This window comes from Melanotaenia boesemani, chromosome 6 (assembly GCF_017639745.1).
Source record: "Melanotaenia boesemani isolate fMelBoe1 chromosome 6, fMelBoe1.pri, whole genome shotgun sequence".
NCBI lineage: Eukaryota > Metazoa > Chordata > Actinopteri > Atheriniformes > Melanotaeniidae > Melanotaenia > Melanotaenia boesemani.
Window position 1 is genome coordinate 16,138,854 of NC_055687.1, and position 15,119 is coordinate 16,153,972.

Below are 15,119 nucleotides of genomic sequence, written 5' to 3' on the forward strand. Positions count from 1 at the left end.
AACACAAAAAACAAAAAAACAAATCAATTGCTTTTTGATCCAAAGGGGTGTTTGCTCAGGATTATTTGTTAATATTTAAGGAAAATCAAGTCATAGATCGAGATTTCCATTTTAACATCCTCACTGAAACAAAATCTGCATAATACCCCTTTAGGAACCAAAAATTAAATGGCATCTGTTAAATGCCTAATTTAGAAAAAAACAAACAAACAAACAAAAAGGTACATTTTTTTCATAATGTCATTTAATATTGTTTATCTGCTGCTCACTCTGTATTTCAATTTTTTAAAATCATGTGGGACAGGGGATCAATGTTCTTGCTTAATTTAAGACTCATTTGAGTTTTGCAGATTATGGTCACATAGGTGATGTTAACTGCAAAGAATAGACTTTTAAAAACAAAAGAGGTTCACAGCTTTGAAAAAAAACATTTTATTCATATATGTAGTCTTAAACATTTAAAATAATGCAGAAAAAAAGTTTTATTAAAAAATAAACAGCCTGTGTTACTTCTATAGTGATTTCAAGCTCAGTTTAAAATAGCAAATTACTCAAAATCTTCCCCAAAAATGAACAGGCCTAAATGTTTTTGAAAGTATTTGTAGTCATTCCAATTCAATTGGGGATTTTCTCTCTGAGATAAAACATTACTATTATCTTTTTTTTCTCAGAACTCAGTGCAACTTCCAAAGTTTTCAGGTGTGAGGATCCAGTTGAATTAAATGGCATCCATCTGGCAGATTCGTTTATAAGTGTAATCACAAGAAACATCGAACCATGTCTTTGAGTGACTGTCCAAGGTGGCACAATCTTCTCTGTATTCCTCTCCTGAGTGGTGGTTGTCGGGCTCTGAGCTCCACTGATCCCAGTATCTGTGACAGGGGCGGTGAACAGGGCAGTATGATAAGTTATAATAACTGTGAACAACTCTAACAAATGTAAGAAAACATGTTCACCCAACTCCATGACTTATTGATCATTAAATCAAATCTGATCATTAATAGTTGATGATATAAGAAATGGCAATGAAATACACTCATTTTAATTTTCTAAATGTAAAAATAAATTTGAAAAACACAACAATGAACAAAAGACTTTATGAATGAGATTGTTACTTATGTGGCAGTGTTGTATTGTCCACCCATTTTCAGTCCCCTTCATTTTCAATATCAGACAGACTGACACAGAAATGGTAATCAAATCCACCAATTTTCTGAGCTTTGTTTTCCAGAGCAGTCCAGAAATAAAATGCACACACAAACACACACACACACACACACTCACACTCACATCGTGTTATTTTTTATTGTCCTGGGAAGGAGTCTTTGTTGCTATAGTTACAGCTGGTACAGTAAATCAACCCCTTATCTGTAGCAATTTAACTTTCCAAATTTGTGTTTTTTAAATAGTTTAAATACACATTTACAGTACATATTGCAAGCTGTTGCCAGGTGAGAACAAAATCTTTTTTGCAACTTCATAATATTTAAATGAGAGATGGGTTAGTATTGCAATCAGTAACCGAGGGTATTTTGATGACATTACAAAATTTATATCTCTGAAGTCTTGTTCTAGTCACCCAGATAAACACTGAGAGAACATGTTACAAGTAATAAACTGTTTTCATCATGTAAAACTGGTTTCAGTGATATAAATATAATATTATTATAGATATTTCTATCTATAATTATAGATATTCCATGGCAAAACTGAAAAGAGATCACAGTAGATGTTGCTGGAGGATGAGTTATGGCCCAGTGATAAGAAGAATTAGGGTATTGCAGTGAAGTAAAAAAAAAAAAAAAAAAATCTCAGCTGCAAAAGGATTTTCAGGTGTATTAAGAGCAAAGTCCACATCTGGTTCGAACCTGTGGAGAGCCGATTTAAAAGAATTCAGGTTCACCATTCATTTTTTTAAATGTTCTAGTGATGTTAATTGGTTCAACCTTCAGTAATGTGGAAAACTAGGTTTTCTCACACTTCTTTACACAGTGCACCCTTCTATAGTTGGTCTGGATTTAATTAGCTGTATTTTGTGAAAGCTTGTTGCAATGATGCATTTTATGTTTATTACTAAACATATCACAAGAAAAATCAACAACCAATGATATGGATGAAAAGTTCTGCTTTGAATCAGTAGAGCACCACCTATTTTCTGAGAAATGTAAGGTCTGACAGCCTGGATGTTCCACCGAGAGCAGGTTCTGGCAATTTGCAGGGCTGGGTTATACAGCTAATGAGTATGCAATGTGACAATGAGAAGGAGGTAGGAGCTATGAGGAGAGGTCAACATAAGCTAAGTAGGGGAGGTGTTTTGCTTTTGTTGCGAAGATGGCAGATCTGCTATTTTATATTCATGGCTGTGATAGCATAAAATCAGATTCTGTCAGCCTTTATGTTTTACTTAAAGATATTCAAAAAAACATAATTCTTTATGTTTAGAAACATTGTAATGACCTTAGAGACAGGACACAGGTTTCTAGTCTTCATGTGTTTGACAGCTGTTTCACAAATTTGACCATAAAGCATCTGAGTTTTGCCACTAAATCAAGTGGGCATGTCTACCCACCTGGTGGGTGTGTGCTTATGTTTATTTTTATGTGTTTTATTCCTGTCTGCCCTCATTGCAAAACACATTTCACACCCCAGTCAGTCATATTGGCTTAACAACCCCCCACCCAGAGCTTTTGTTAAAAAAAAAAAAGTATTTCCAGTGAATATTAAAATCTGTGGCAAGACTCTACGTACACTGCAGGTAAATATGAGGAAACAGTGGTTTTAGAAGGAAAAGCACAGGCATCTAACAGATCTGTTCTATTCTACAGAAAAACACAAGTGTGTGACAGTTAACCAGCATGTACAATACCATGACGAAATTACTGTGACCTGTCATCCATGAAGAAAAAAACCCTTGCATTGAGGTGATTAAGTCAATATAAACCCCATGTGATGGCATATCCAAAAACAAACTCAGCTTCAAGGACGAGGAATGGCTCAAGGTAAAATCAAAGTGTATATTGCAAAGCAGGAGTCAAAAGCATGAAGACAATCAGTGAGGCAGTTTTCACAGATAAGGGTTCAGAAGCAGCACTTGGGCAAAAAGAGTTAAAAAAAAGAAAAAAGAAAAAGAAATCCCAAAGCAGACAGCTGTCTTAAAGTGAATCATCTGTGTGGGTGTGCTACAGTTGAACAGGATCTTAAAACACCTGGAACATCTAAAGACATGACAAGAACAAACCTAGCTTTTTGTATAGATACGGGTATGAGGTGTGCTTGTGTGTTTGCCAGATATAAATAATGTTGAATTATTGCTCTGATTATCACACTAACATGGCCATGGCATGGCCATATTATTATACACACTGTCAAAGAGAAAGTACCACTTAACCTTAGTTGTGTTTTTGCAGTAGAAAAAAAAGAAGATCAAAGTCACTTTTCCCTGCAAAGATGTACACTTGTCTGTGTGCCAGTTGAGAATATTGTTACACACATGCACACACACACACAAGCACAACTCAGGTTTTATTTCTCTTGTGGACAGCAAGCAGTAACCATCCAATTAAGGGGAGGAAGTAGCACCTGTGTTGGTCAGCAGGGTTAACCATTTCTGATAAATGTGTTCAGTTCAGCTCCATATACACACATCCGAACACTTGGTTGAGTGTCCCTAACTTCAATCACACAACACTGATGTACAGTTCCTCTAATATTGAACATAACATTTGCCAGAGGGTACCCAAGTGCATTTAAAGTTTCAAGATTTCTTGATTTAAAAAATATAATTGCAAATATATCAATGAACAATTTAAGTAAAACTTGTAAAAATCACAAAAACACAATTTTATGCTATTTTCATCTTGGTCATGTGCCAAATTATATGTTTAATCATTCTTGTTGTAGGCTACTGCCTCTGTCGTATGGTGCATGCACATAGTTTCTTGCACCACCGGGCGCTGTAGAACCTCTGAGGGTCGCTGATGTAACATGTCAAGGACAAATTGGCTATGGTTTTAAGCTTTTTAGTTGTAAAAATGTTTTGCACTAATTAAACTGGTTAACTTGTTTACTCTGAATGTATCTTGATTGCTGTTTTCTGTTACTTTAAAATAAAGTCGGTCTGCTACACTCAAACTTCACTATATAAATGAAAAAGATCAAATCTATGCCAGACCATTTCTGAATTTGCTACCCCAGTAAGATTAAAAGCCACAGTGGTATGATATAAGCAATTGGCGCTGTGGTGGTCAGGCAGGCACTGCTTGCACGTGTCATGTTTTATTGAGGGGATTTTCTTATTGCTGTCATAAGATAGACACACGCACACAAAGACAAAACATGTCACACACATGAACTTGCATACATGCTGTTCCACGGTGTGCAGTATGGTAAGGTGGCTGCCTATCTCCTCACATCTGTGTCAGCTTTTTGACTAATCCAGCTTGTCACATCTGAAATAGTAACACTGATTCCTGATGTGATGCCAACTTTCAGGCCACTCACTGCACTGCTTCACTGTTAATGGGAGAGACACAGAGGAGAGTTAATGAAAGAAAACGGGGAATGAAGCTCACATTTGTTTGATGTACTGTATGTTTGCCCACCTGTCTGTGAACAGCTGTGTCCCAGAGCAACGTAGTCCTCGCACAGCTAGATGTAACGTTTCTGCACTGATTTCAAACCCAGAGATGGAGAATGGAGGCACCTGGCACTGGGCTGCCAATCACTAGATGGATGGATGGATGGATGGATGGATGGATGGATGGATGGATGGATGGATGGCTGGACGGGCGGACAGACGGACGGAAGGACGAACGGACGGACAGACAGACAGACAGACAGAGAGACAGATAGATAGATAGATAGATAGATAGATAGATAGATAGATAGATAGATAGATAGATAGATAGATAGATAGATAGATAGATAGATAGATAGATAGATAGATAGATAGATAGATAGATAGATAGATAGAAAAGATAAAGAGTTTCATCCCCTTCTTTTATTTGCCACTAAACCTCTCCTCAGACACACGATGCTCCTGTGCAGTCAGTGAATCTCTGTGAGGTTTTATTGCTGCTCTGGCAGAAATAATTGTGTTTATATGAGTTCCCTTGTGGGTGCAAGAAATGATCGTTTACAAGATAGTTTTATTGCTAGATACATTTCTACATTTGTGTTTCCTCTGTTTGTGCTGTGACTTTCTATTTTCCTACTAAAACTATTAGAAAATAAATCTCTGTGAAGCTATCTAAAATGACTAATTGATGTGATACACACAGAGATATGGCTTGTAGATATAGTAGATATAGTAGATATAGTAGATAGTAGATATAGCTACTTGGCTTTCATTAGTTGCTGACACAAACAAAATGATAGAATGGGTGTTAAAGTTGAAGTACAGTGAATTGGAAAAATAATGGCTACCCTCCTGGACTTTTCTGTATTGCCTGAAAATTTGGAATTAAAATGGAGGTTTGTATACAATGGACCAAAACACTGGTGAAGTAAATAAAAAAAAAGCAACATTCTCAAAGGTGAACTGAAAAGTCATGTGGATTCTGTTTATGTGTATCTTCCCTTTTATGCTCTAATACTCCACATTCTGTTGCTGCCACTTACCTTTACAAGACAACTTAATTGTTAAATTAAGTCCTTCAGCATCCAACTGAATAAATCCAACTGTCTGCAATTTAATTGTCACTGTTATGTCTCATGTTCTGTGTGTTTTGTTGTGATTTGGTTTAGATTCATGTCATGTTCTCTACTAACTCCTTTTTATTTTAGATTTAGTTTTATACATATATAGCTTTTTAGTTACTCTGGTTCTATTGTAATGCTTGTTTCTTTGCATTTGGTTTTTCCTCATCTACCCACCACTTCATGACAGTTGCATAATCTCAACATATATACAGCTGCTGCAAAAAGCATAACTTAGTCACTGAACAAGGTGTACCACCAAGCAAAGCAGCACAATGAAAATCAAGAAACTCTCTAAGCAGGCCAGGGATAAACTTATGGAGAATAAATAGGGGTTGGGTTTGGAAAAATGCAAATAAACTCTCAATATCCCAAAGAGTAATCAGTTATTAATAAAATGGAAAGAATGGGAAACCGCAACAAACTTGTTCAAGAAGGATTGCTTTAAGTCATAAACTAAACTATGCTGTACTTCATAGACAAACAGAAAAAAGTCATTGCTTGGAGAAAAAGAATAAGTAAGGATGCTTATAATTCAAAGGCAACTAAACAGTTATTTAACACATGAGGAAGAAGGTGCTTTGGTCTGATTAAAATAACCTTTTTGTCCATCAAAGAAAATGATGTGTGTGGCACAAACCCAACACCGTCTCATCTTCACCACGCCACCATTCCATCACAGTGAAGCATGATGGTGGAAGCATCACTTTATGGGGATAATCTTATTTATAGGAGCTGAAAAATGGATCAGAATGGAAAGAATGTTAGTTGGTGGATGTATCAAATGATGTCCAACAACATATATAGTTTTTAATAGTCAGTCTTGTCTTTAGAAGCTGCTGCCTTTCTGTTATTTCTTTATATGTTTTTACATTTTTTTTTCTAATTATTATCAACTATATTTTTCTTTCATATTGCAGCTGAGTTTATACTCCTGGTGGTGGACAGGCCCTCCTGGTGGTGGCGTCTCTGTCCGTTTGCTGTGTGCATGCGACCTGCCCAACCTGCTGTGGGGTAATCTTTGTTTGTTCCCTTTTTCTTTGAGATACCCTGTTTAATTTTTGGCCTGCCACACAGCCAGCAAGCCTAGCTGTTTTTGAGCCTGGTTTTATTTCTTTCATTATTTTTTTACTTGTTTTTTAATTTCAAAATAAACATTTTTTTATAGTACTTGTCTTCTAACATTTGTAAAACAAACCTGTGTGCATTAAAGGTAGATTTCCTTGGGTGTGGATGTGTACGTCACTGTTTTATGTTTCGAGGAACTGAAAGTTCAGCCACTTCTCTAATGTAATTTAAAACAATATTTACAATGGTATGTTCTGTGGTTAGTGAATTACCCCGGAGTTCATGTGTACCGGTACTAGAAATGACTGAACGAGTTCCTCTTCATAAAACTAATGATTTCTTATAATTTTCTGTAAGATGTCAAACCACAATGATGTCACAAACACAGGTGCAGGAGAGATTGTTAAAGTAGCTGTGGTTAAAGTAGCTGTGGTTAAAAACTAAGATGCGACACTAGCTATCTGCTTCATTGATTAAAAAGTAAAAAAAACAGGTCCCATTGTAGCGTCATTTACATTTCTCAGACATTTGAACCATGTCATTTTATAGTATGTTGTCTTTGTTTTCAAGTTTTTTTTTTAATGCTTTCAGTGATCAAGGCTAAATCATTTTTAACTGGATTCATCAACTTTTCTTTTCATGCTCTAAATGCAGTTTAAGGCAGGACTAGGGGCAGAGACCAAAGGAACGACAATGACCTGATGCTGAACAAAAGAAAAATTTATTTGTACTGAGTGAAATAATAATAAAGAATGTACAGGTGTGACAAGAAGCAAAGCAAACTAGAATATTAAGATTTATAAAAACAATTAATTAACATTAACCCAAGTGAAAGAGAACAAATAAAATCTCCATCTACTTTTGTTTCTGGTGCATCATCTGAGGGGTTTAATTGTTATTAAGCACTAGATGTTCTCTAGAACTTTTCCATAGTTCTAAGAGCATTGAAGACAGTTTCCTTTCTGTTTTCTGTTTGCACCTCAGGAACTGCAGTTGATTGTAATTTACAGCTCCCTATCCTCATCCTTCATTCTGTACATCCTCATCACTGCTGCAGCTGCGCCTCCACTGATTTTTATCAGTTTCCAATCTTCCATTATCCATTTTCATCTTTATGAGTCACCATCTTTTTTTATTTACTTTCTTTTTTTAACAGTTTCTCTGCTAATCCTTTTCCATATCCATGCTGCAGAAATGCAGATGCATCCCATTGGCCCAATGTCTAGAAATCACTATGGCAACTTTAAATTTTAGGACTTTATTGTTAGAGTTAGATCACTTTTCTCCATCATGAGTCTAAAAATATGTTATAGACCCAGTTACCATAGAAAGTCTTTTTATTTACTTCTATTGGTGTAAAACATCATTATTAAATATGAAAATTTTACTTCACAGCTTAATGTGTGTGTGAAATGTGTGTGCGTGGTGGTTGTGGTGATAGATCAAGCACGTAGAGCCCCAGTGGTGTTTGCTTTAAATGAGAAATTGTCCTTACAAGCACATTATCAGGCTGAGCTGCCAGAGTCTGTTGGCCCTGCAGGAGAAATATTTCACAGTTATGGACTTTTGTGCTTTTTCTACTACATGACCCTCACTGGACTGGAGAAAGCGCTTTATCTTTTTTATTGCCAATTATAGGTGTCCAAAAGCACACTGAGCTGAAATAAAGAGAGAATAATCAGCCTGGAATTGTGTGAGTCTTGCAGGCAGAGAGACAGGCAGGCAGATTTATAGCAGCAAGCAGGCATGTCAGATGTTTAGATTTTTACCCGCCAGGGAAGCGTCGGATCTGTGCCAAATTCAGACTATAGCATGATAGCTAACCAAGAAAAACAAGTAGTCCTGCAGCAGATGGTTAGGCCCTTACTGAGACCCGTTCTCCACATCAGGGAGTCAGTCTGGGGTTAAATGATTAATTAAAAAAATTGAAATTGCACTGAAATATGTGTCTACTGGTATTGGAGTACTGGTTTACAGATAGAGCATGCTGATGCCTAATATTTGGATGACTAAAATTGTTTCTCTCTAAGGCATTTAACTTATGAATTAGAAATCTAAAGAGAAAGAAAGAAAACATTTCTTAAAAGCATCTTTGTTATCCTCTCAGAAGCAGAAGCTTTTCCACGGAGCTGAAGGTACAACTCAGCAGGAGATAGTGCTTATACTTACAGAGCACAGTGAGAACGATGTTGGCACAGACAGAGGCCAAAAAGCCAATAAGTATCAGGGGGGTAGTCTGACTCCTCAAACACTCAATGCGCTGCTTCAGTCCCTGGGAGCCTGATTAGAAACAAAGCAGACATCATGGCTGCTGTCTATTAATCCTCTGACTTTTAGAACCATTTGACCACAGTTTAACTTCACAACATTTACTATTCCCACAAGATAACATGCAGTGAAAGTTAAGTCAGGTAAATATTATATTCTGTTTATTTGTATTCCATTCCACATTACTGTAAATGCAAAAATACTGAAACACACACATACACACACATACACACACACAAAGTTAAATGTTGTTCCCTCCAGTGAGGGAATTAAAGTGTCTATGAAGTTCCTAAAGAAGAACTATCTTCAAAATCTCTTCTTGTTCTGAGACTCAATGAGTGTCAGGCGTGGGCCAGTTACAGATGTATGACTGGCATCTGACTGGCACCTAATTGGCAATCCCATAACTCCAGAATCTGGGACCTAACTCCATCCTCCAGGACGACAATGCTCTTGATCACAGAGTACCTCCAGAATTTGGGAATGGAGAGGATCGAATGATCTGCCAAGTGCCCAGACCTCAACCCATTTAAAAACTATGGGAGCAGCCTGGGCATGCTGCTAGTGTTATGGACCTTCAACAACTCCTGGTTCAGGAGTGGGATGCCATCCCACTGCAAAATGTGACCAGGCTGGTGACCAGCAAGAGAAGGGGGTGTCTTGTGGCTGTCTTTTTATGCTAATAAGATCCATGACAATGAACAGGGATCATCAATTCTGGACCTTTTATCCTGAGGGTTTTAGATGTTTCACCTGACTCAAATTGTGGCTCATCTAAATTTTTCTAAAATAAAACACTGATTAGGCAGTGTGCCTGCTGGATATTTTATGACAGAATTATTACAGATTTATAGAAATATTACAGAATTATTTGAACTGCTACTACATGAAGTCAGCTCCATATGACATTTGATTTGACATTAAAGTATTGAGATTTAATTGTAATGTGGACTTTAAGTTTTAATTAATATTGTTTAACAATAATATTGCATGAGCCATTTAGGATTACAGTACAGTGAATCTCAAATATTCCTTTAATTTTACATGCTTAAATGTAAATGGACATTTGACTTGTGTCCTTATTATAAAAATTCTTATGTGTGGATTCCTGGATGACCACAGGACATCATCATGGCCTTGCCTTGCCTAAAAACCTGCTTAGTTCGTTTGTAAGATTCTTTGGACAGATGAAACAAAGACTAACCTCAGCAGAATGACTGGATAAAACCAGTGGAGGAGGAAATAAAGGACAAATGATCCAAAGCGCACCACATAATTAGTCAAAAACGGTTTTTGGTGGTGTCTGCTAGAGCTTCAGTTAGTTGGATTACACAAAAACACCAAGCTGAGAGGCAGAGCATTGGCAAAAGAATATCCCATTAAAGCTGCTGTGGATACAGACCATTCTCTGTAAAACTACACAGTATAGGACGCTGACCTTGGTGATGTGACTGCTGACAGTAGCAGCAGAACAAATTCTGCAAGTATAAGGAGTTGTACTGTCAGCTCTGATTCAGCTGAAAATGCCAAAATTGACAGGTCAGCACTTCAGGGTAGATAATGACTCAATACAGACCACAGAAGTGACTCAAAAGTTTCTTAAAGTAGAAAACCCTCAACATTGTCAAAAATGTCAGAACCTCTCCTGAAAACAAATACTTATACCTGAAAATATACTTGTTTGATCTATGAAAATGAGAGAAAGTAAAAATGCTACTGAAATATATAAATGTAATAAAAGACACCATTTCAATTTAAGCTGAACGTTGTCTATACACCCTTAGTCTAATACAAGGTCACAAGGCCTATCCCAGCTGCTTTCAGGCACGAGAGGTACACCCTGGACAGGTCATCAGTCCATCACAGAGACTAAAAACAACCACTCATGCATGTATTTGGCATATGGAAGGATGCCAGAGTCCAGAAAAGCTATGCTTGCTCAGGGGGAGCGTACACACAGCAAGCTCCCAGCCGAGGTCTGAACCAGCTTGCTGTGAGGGAACAGTGCTAACCACCACACCCCCATGCAGTCCTAAAGCTGAACATTTACACTTAAATGAAAGCTTAGTTACTTTCTTTAAATCAAAGCCATCATATCAACGGTGGTAACATTTCAAAACTAAAGTTAAAAACTCACTAATTGAGTAATCTGTATAGATCCCGACTGTATAAGGATACAACTTTAACTGTTCTTTCTATCGTGTTATGAAATCTTTAACGATATGCAGTAGCACTGAAGATGATCAAATTGTGTGCTGATAACATTTTTTTTTTCTTTACATTGCCGTCAGAAAAACTTTGTGGAGTTCAAAGTACAATATTCTCAATGTTGGACAACTAAAATATTTAAGAGTTTCATGAGTTTGATAAGAAATAGAACTCTAAAAATGAAAAATAGAGTCTTTCCAACACTTGGCACAAGATATAGACCATCCCTCTTTTTTTTACACATCCTATAAAACAGCTTTCTATAAAAGTACACGAGTACTGTCAGCATAATGTACTTTGTGCAACCACCATGTTCTTTAACTCTGCTGTATTTCTATTTTTTGTCAGTACTGGTGTAATATATAACACCATAGTTCTGCTGCTAGTACTTTTACTACCACGGTTCAGAGGGAAATATTTATTATAGCTGCTTAACAGCTATGATTTTTTTTTCTATTTTTCAATTGACGGTAACAAGAATATAAAATGATCATTAAAAAATAATAACTAAACCACTTATAACAGTTGCAGCTACCAGTCTCACTATTAATATGCTTCTTATTTCACCGCTGCTAATTATCCTACCACATTTAGTCTATTAGGAAGTTTGTTTTGCCTGGATACTGAATAATTTGAAGAACAGTTATCTGAGAAGTAATTTATGTAAATCTCCATTTAGTAACATCAAAAACACATTTAAAAACATTTAATTATACTTCATATTTATTTGAAAAAACATTTTGCAGGAATTTGTATGGTTAATTTTAGGCATAGCATTTTGTTTTTTTTCTTTTTTACAGCAGAACATGTTTTTTTCTGTCTGAGATGTTGTATTGACTAAATCTCATTTGTGGCCAGATTTGTTTAACATTTTATTACAAAACAATGCTAAAATGTGTTTATTTTCTTTCAGGTTGTTACATACATTTTCAGATTTGTGCAATGGTAAAAAGGATATGTAAATGTTCTCTGTAAAAGCATTTAATTATAACATCCCTTCAATATTTAGATGAGTTTTCCTCTGAAAATGTATGCAAATTTACACAAATAAATGCAAATATATGCATATTTGATAGGTAGTACCTCATTTGTATATTTATTTACACATAAGATCTCAGAAAATGTGAGATAAGTTTCATAGGGATATATAATATATGCAAATACACTCATCAGCAACTTCATTAGGTACACCTTCCAAAGGCTGGGTTTGGGCTTCTTTTGCCTTCGAAACTGCCTTAATTCTTTGTGACATAGATTCAACAAGGTGTTGGAAACATTCCCCAGAGATTATGGTCCATATTGAAGTGACACAGTTGCTGTTAATTTTTCAGCTTTTGTGTTGTTTGGGCTAAATTCTGACCCTACCATCTGAATGTGGCAGCTGTAATCATAACTCATCAGACCTGGCATTTTCCCATTTTCTATTGTTCAATTTTGATAAGCTTGTGCAAATTATAGCCTCAGTTTCCTGTTCTTAGCCAAGAGGAGTCACACTGGGAAAGGTCTGCTGCTGTATCCCCATCTGCTTCAAGGTTGAATGTGTTGTGTGTTCAGAGACGGTATTTCCATAACTATTTGAGTTGCTGTTGTTTTTTTGTCTCCTCTCCTCTGGCCTCTGACACCAGCAAAGAATTTTCATCCATATAACTGCTGCTAACTGGACATTTTCCCTGCTTTGGATCGTTCTCTGTAAACCCTAGAGATGGCCATGCATGAAAATCCCAGCAGATCAGCAGTTTATGAAAGTCTCAGCCCATCTAGCATTGACAACCATGCCACATTCAAAGTCACTTAAATCCCCTTTCTTCCCCATTCTGATGCTCAGATTGAACTTGACCAAGTCATCTTGACCACGTCTACGTGCTTAATTACGCTGAGTTGTGATTGGTTGATTAGCTGCTTGTGCTAACCTAAATGTATGGAGCGTTTCTTATGGTTAATTGATAAGTGTCTTCACTGAGTTCATGTGATAATGACTTCTCTGAAGGTCGTTGTGTTTGCTGGATCCATGTGATACTCACAGAAGCATACCATTATGATTCTTATATCTACATGTGATTATACTACCTGCATAATGCTAATAATTAGACACTACATTAACAAGCAACCAATATAATAAAGTGGCTGCTCAGTGTCTTATATACACTAAACATAATACATTAAACACTGTTCCCTCTATACCTGTTTTTGTAAGTACGGAATAGAAATATGAGTTTCTTTCATATGAAGTCTGATAAAATGGACAACATAACTTAAAACACTAACTGTGTTAAGTTGACTTTTGGTTTGCACATAAATTGAAAAGATAGGAAGATAAAATGTACTTTATTGTTCTGCAGGGAAACTTGAATCAAAGAGCCACTGCAATAACATTCCTGTAATCACATAATGAAAACATGCAAAAACTCTCAAAAATAATGAAGATAAAATCACCCAAAAGCCCACTGATGTTTAAAACAAAATAAATATCTTGATGGAATAAATAAGCTCTAGCACTAGTTTAATTTGCAGATAATCTTCCAAAATCTCCTGACTGATGGTAACGCATCACACACTGAATTAAGAGTGTTTCTGTCTCTTGCACAAACTATTGTTGCTGTGGAGGATGAGTCTGTTCCCTCTGGGAGTCAACTCCTCGGTGAACTCCTGCTGTAGTTGTCTCTGTCCTCCATGTCTGCTGTGTCCTTGTTAACTCTCCCTCTCTTATACCACACCACCGCTGCTCCCTACAGGCTTTGGTATCTCTGCTCCCAAGCAGCAATTTTTCTCCTTGAAATTAGATTTATCCCTGCTGGTTCATTTATCGATTCAAGCCGCTCTGCCTGCAACAACACAGCAGTGTTAAACAAATGTTCTTAAAGAGGTGCTGTGCAGTTAAAGTGTATTGTGCCTCTGATGAGATCCTTTCAGATTTCTGTGTTTCCTGAAAAATAAGAGGCTCTTTCTATACTTTGTTGACTCATTTTGTTGGAGTTCTCCATGATGTTGGGATGTATCTGTGTCAATTTGTCATGTATTGCCTAATCTTAATAATTTCCTCACTTTCAACATGTGTTTGGACTGAAGAACTGACTGGATGTGGCAAATTTGTGGCAGATGAGTCAGACTGTTTTTAAGAACAGTTGAAAGAAACAGCAAGTACCCTCAAATTACTGACAAAAAACCCAAAAAACAACAACAACAAAAAAAAAACCAAACTGGGGCAAGGTTGTGATTGTGACAGCAGCTGGGGGCTGTGTGTTTTGAGAGAGAGAGGATTTGGATCAAGTGATAAGATAATGATAATTTCTGATGACGTGCAAGAATTGTTGTTTGCCACTGACACAGAGATAAACACTAAGCAACCTTTTTTGCTTTAATTAATGCAGTTTAAATAACACAGCCTCATAAAGGAGTAGAGCTGGCAATGTCAAACAAAAAAGCTGCCAAGATAAAAAAAGAAGAAAAAAAAAAAGACGACAGTCTGTAAGCAGACATTTGGGGTGTGTAGTGTAGAGGTGATATTGTTGCAGCTGTTCTACCTATGAAGAGAATACAAATAAGTCATACTTTTAGATGTCTTTTGCCAATTTTAAGAGGAGGATAGGGGCAGAGAGGGAACTTTGCTCTTAGAGTGGTAAATGATACCAAATCTACGTGCCATGACTCTATCATCAAATATTTGTTTATCTAGCTCATTGGTGGCAGGAGTAGAGCCACTGCGGTGGGGAGGGGGGTTGATAACTGGGGTAAACTATAGAGTAAACTGAGTTGGATGAATATTATTTGTGAAGAAAAAATAAATTAAGGTTGCTGATTTGATCCCTTTTTAATTAATTAATTTCTCTGCTATCATTAAAGAATGACTAAATGAAAGGTGAGCTGAGGAGGGCATGGAC

At 36.6% G+C, this 15,119-nt stretch overlaps 1 protein-coding gene across 1 annotated transcript; it reads right to left on the reverse strand.

Moving 5' to 3' along the window:
* Positions 1-718: 718 nt before the first annotated feature.
* Positions 719-14,167, reverse strand: si:ch73-86n18.1 (uncharacterized protein LOC564061 homolog). Its single transcript, XM_041988414.1, is given in 8 exon segments — positions 719-872; positions 1,116-1,235; positions 4,359-4,512; positions 4,602-4,694; positions 4,697-4,723; positions 8,935-9,045; positions 13,830-13,892; positions 13,895-14,167. Coding segments are annotated over 8 exon segments (741 nt in total). The 5' UTR covers positions 13,914-14,167.
* Positions 14,168-15,119: the final 952 nt, after the last annotated feature.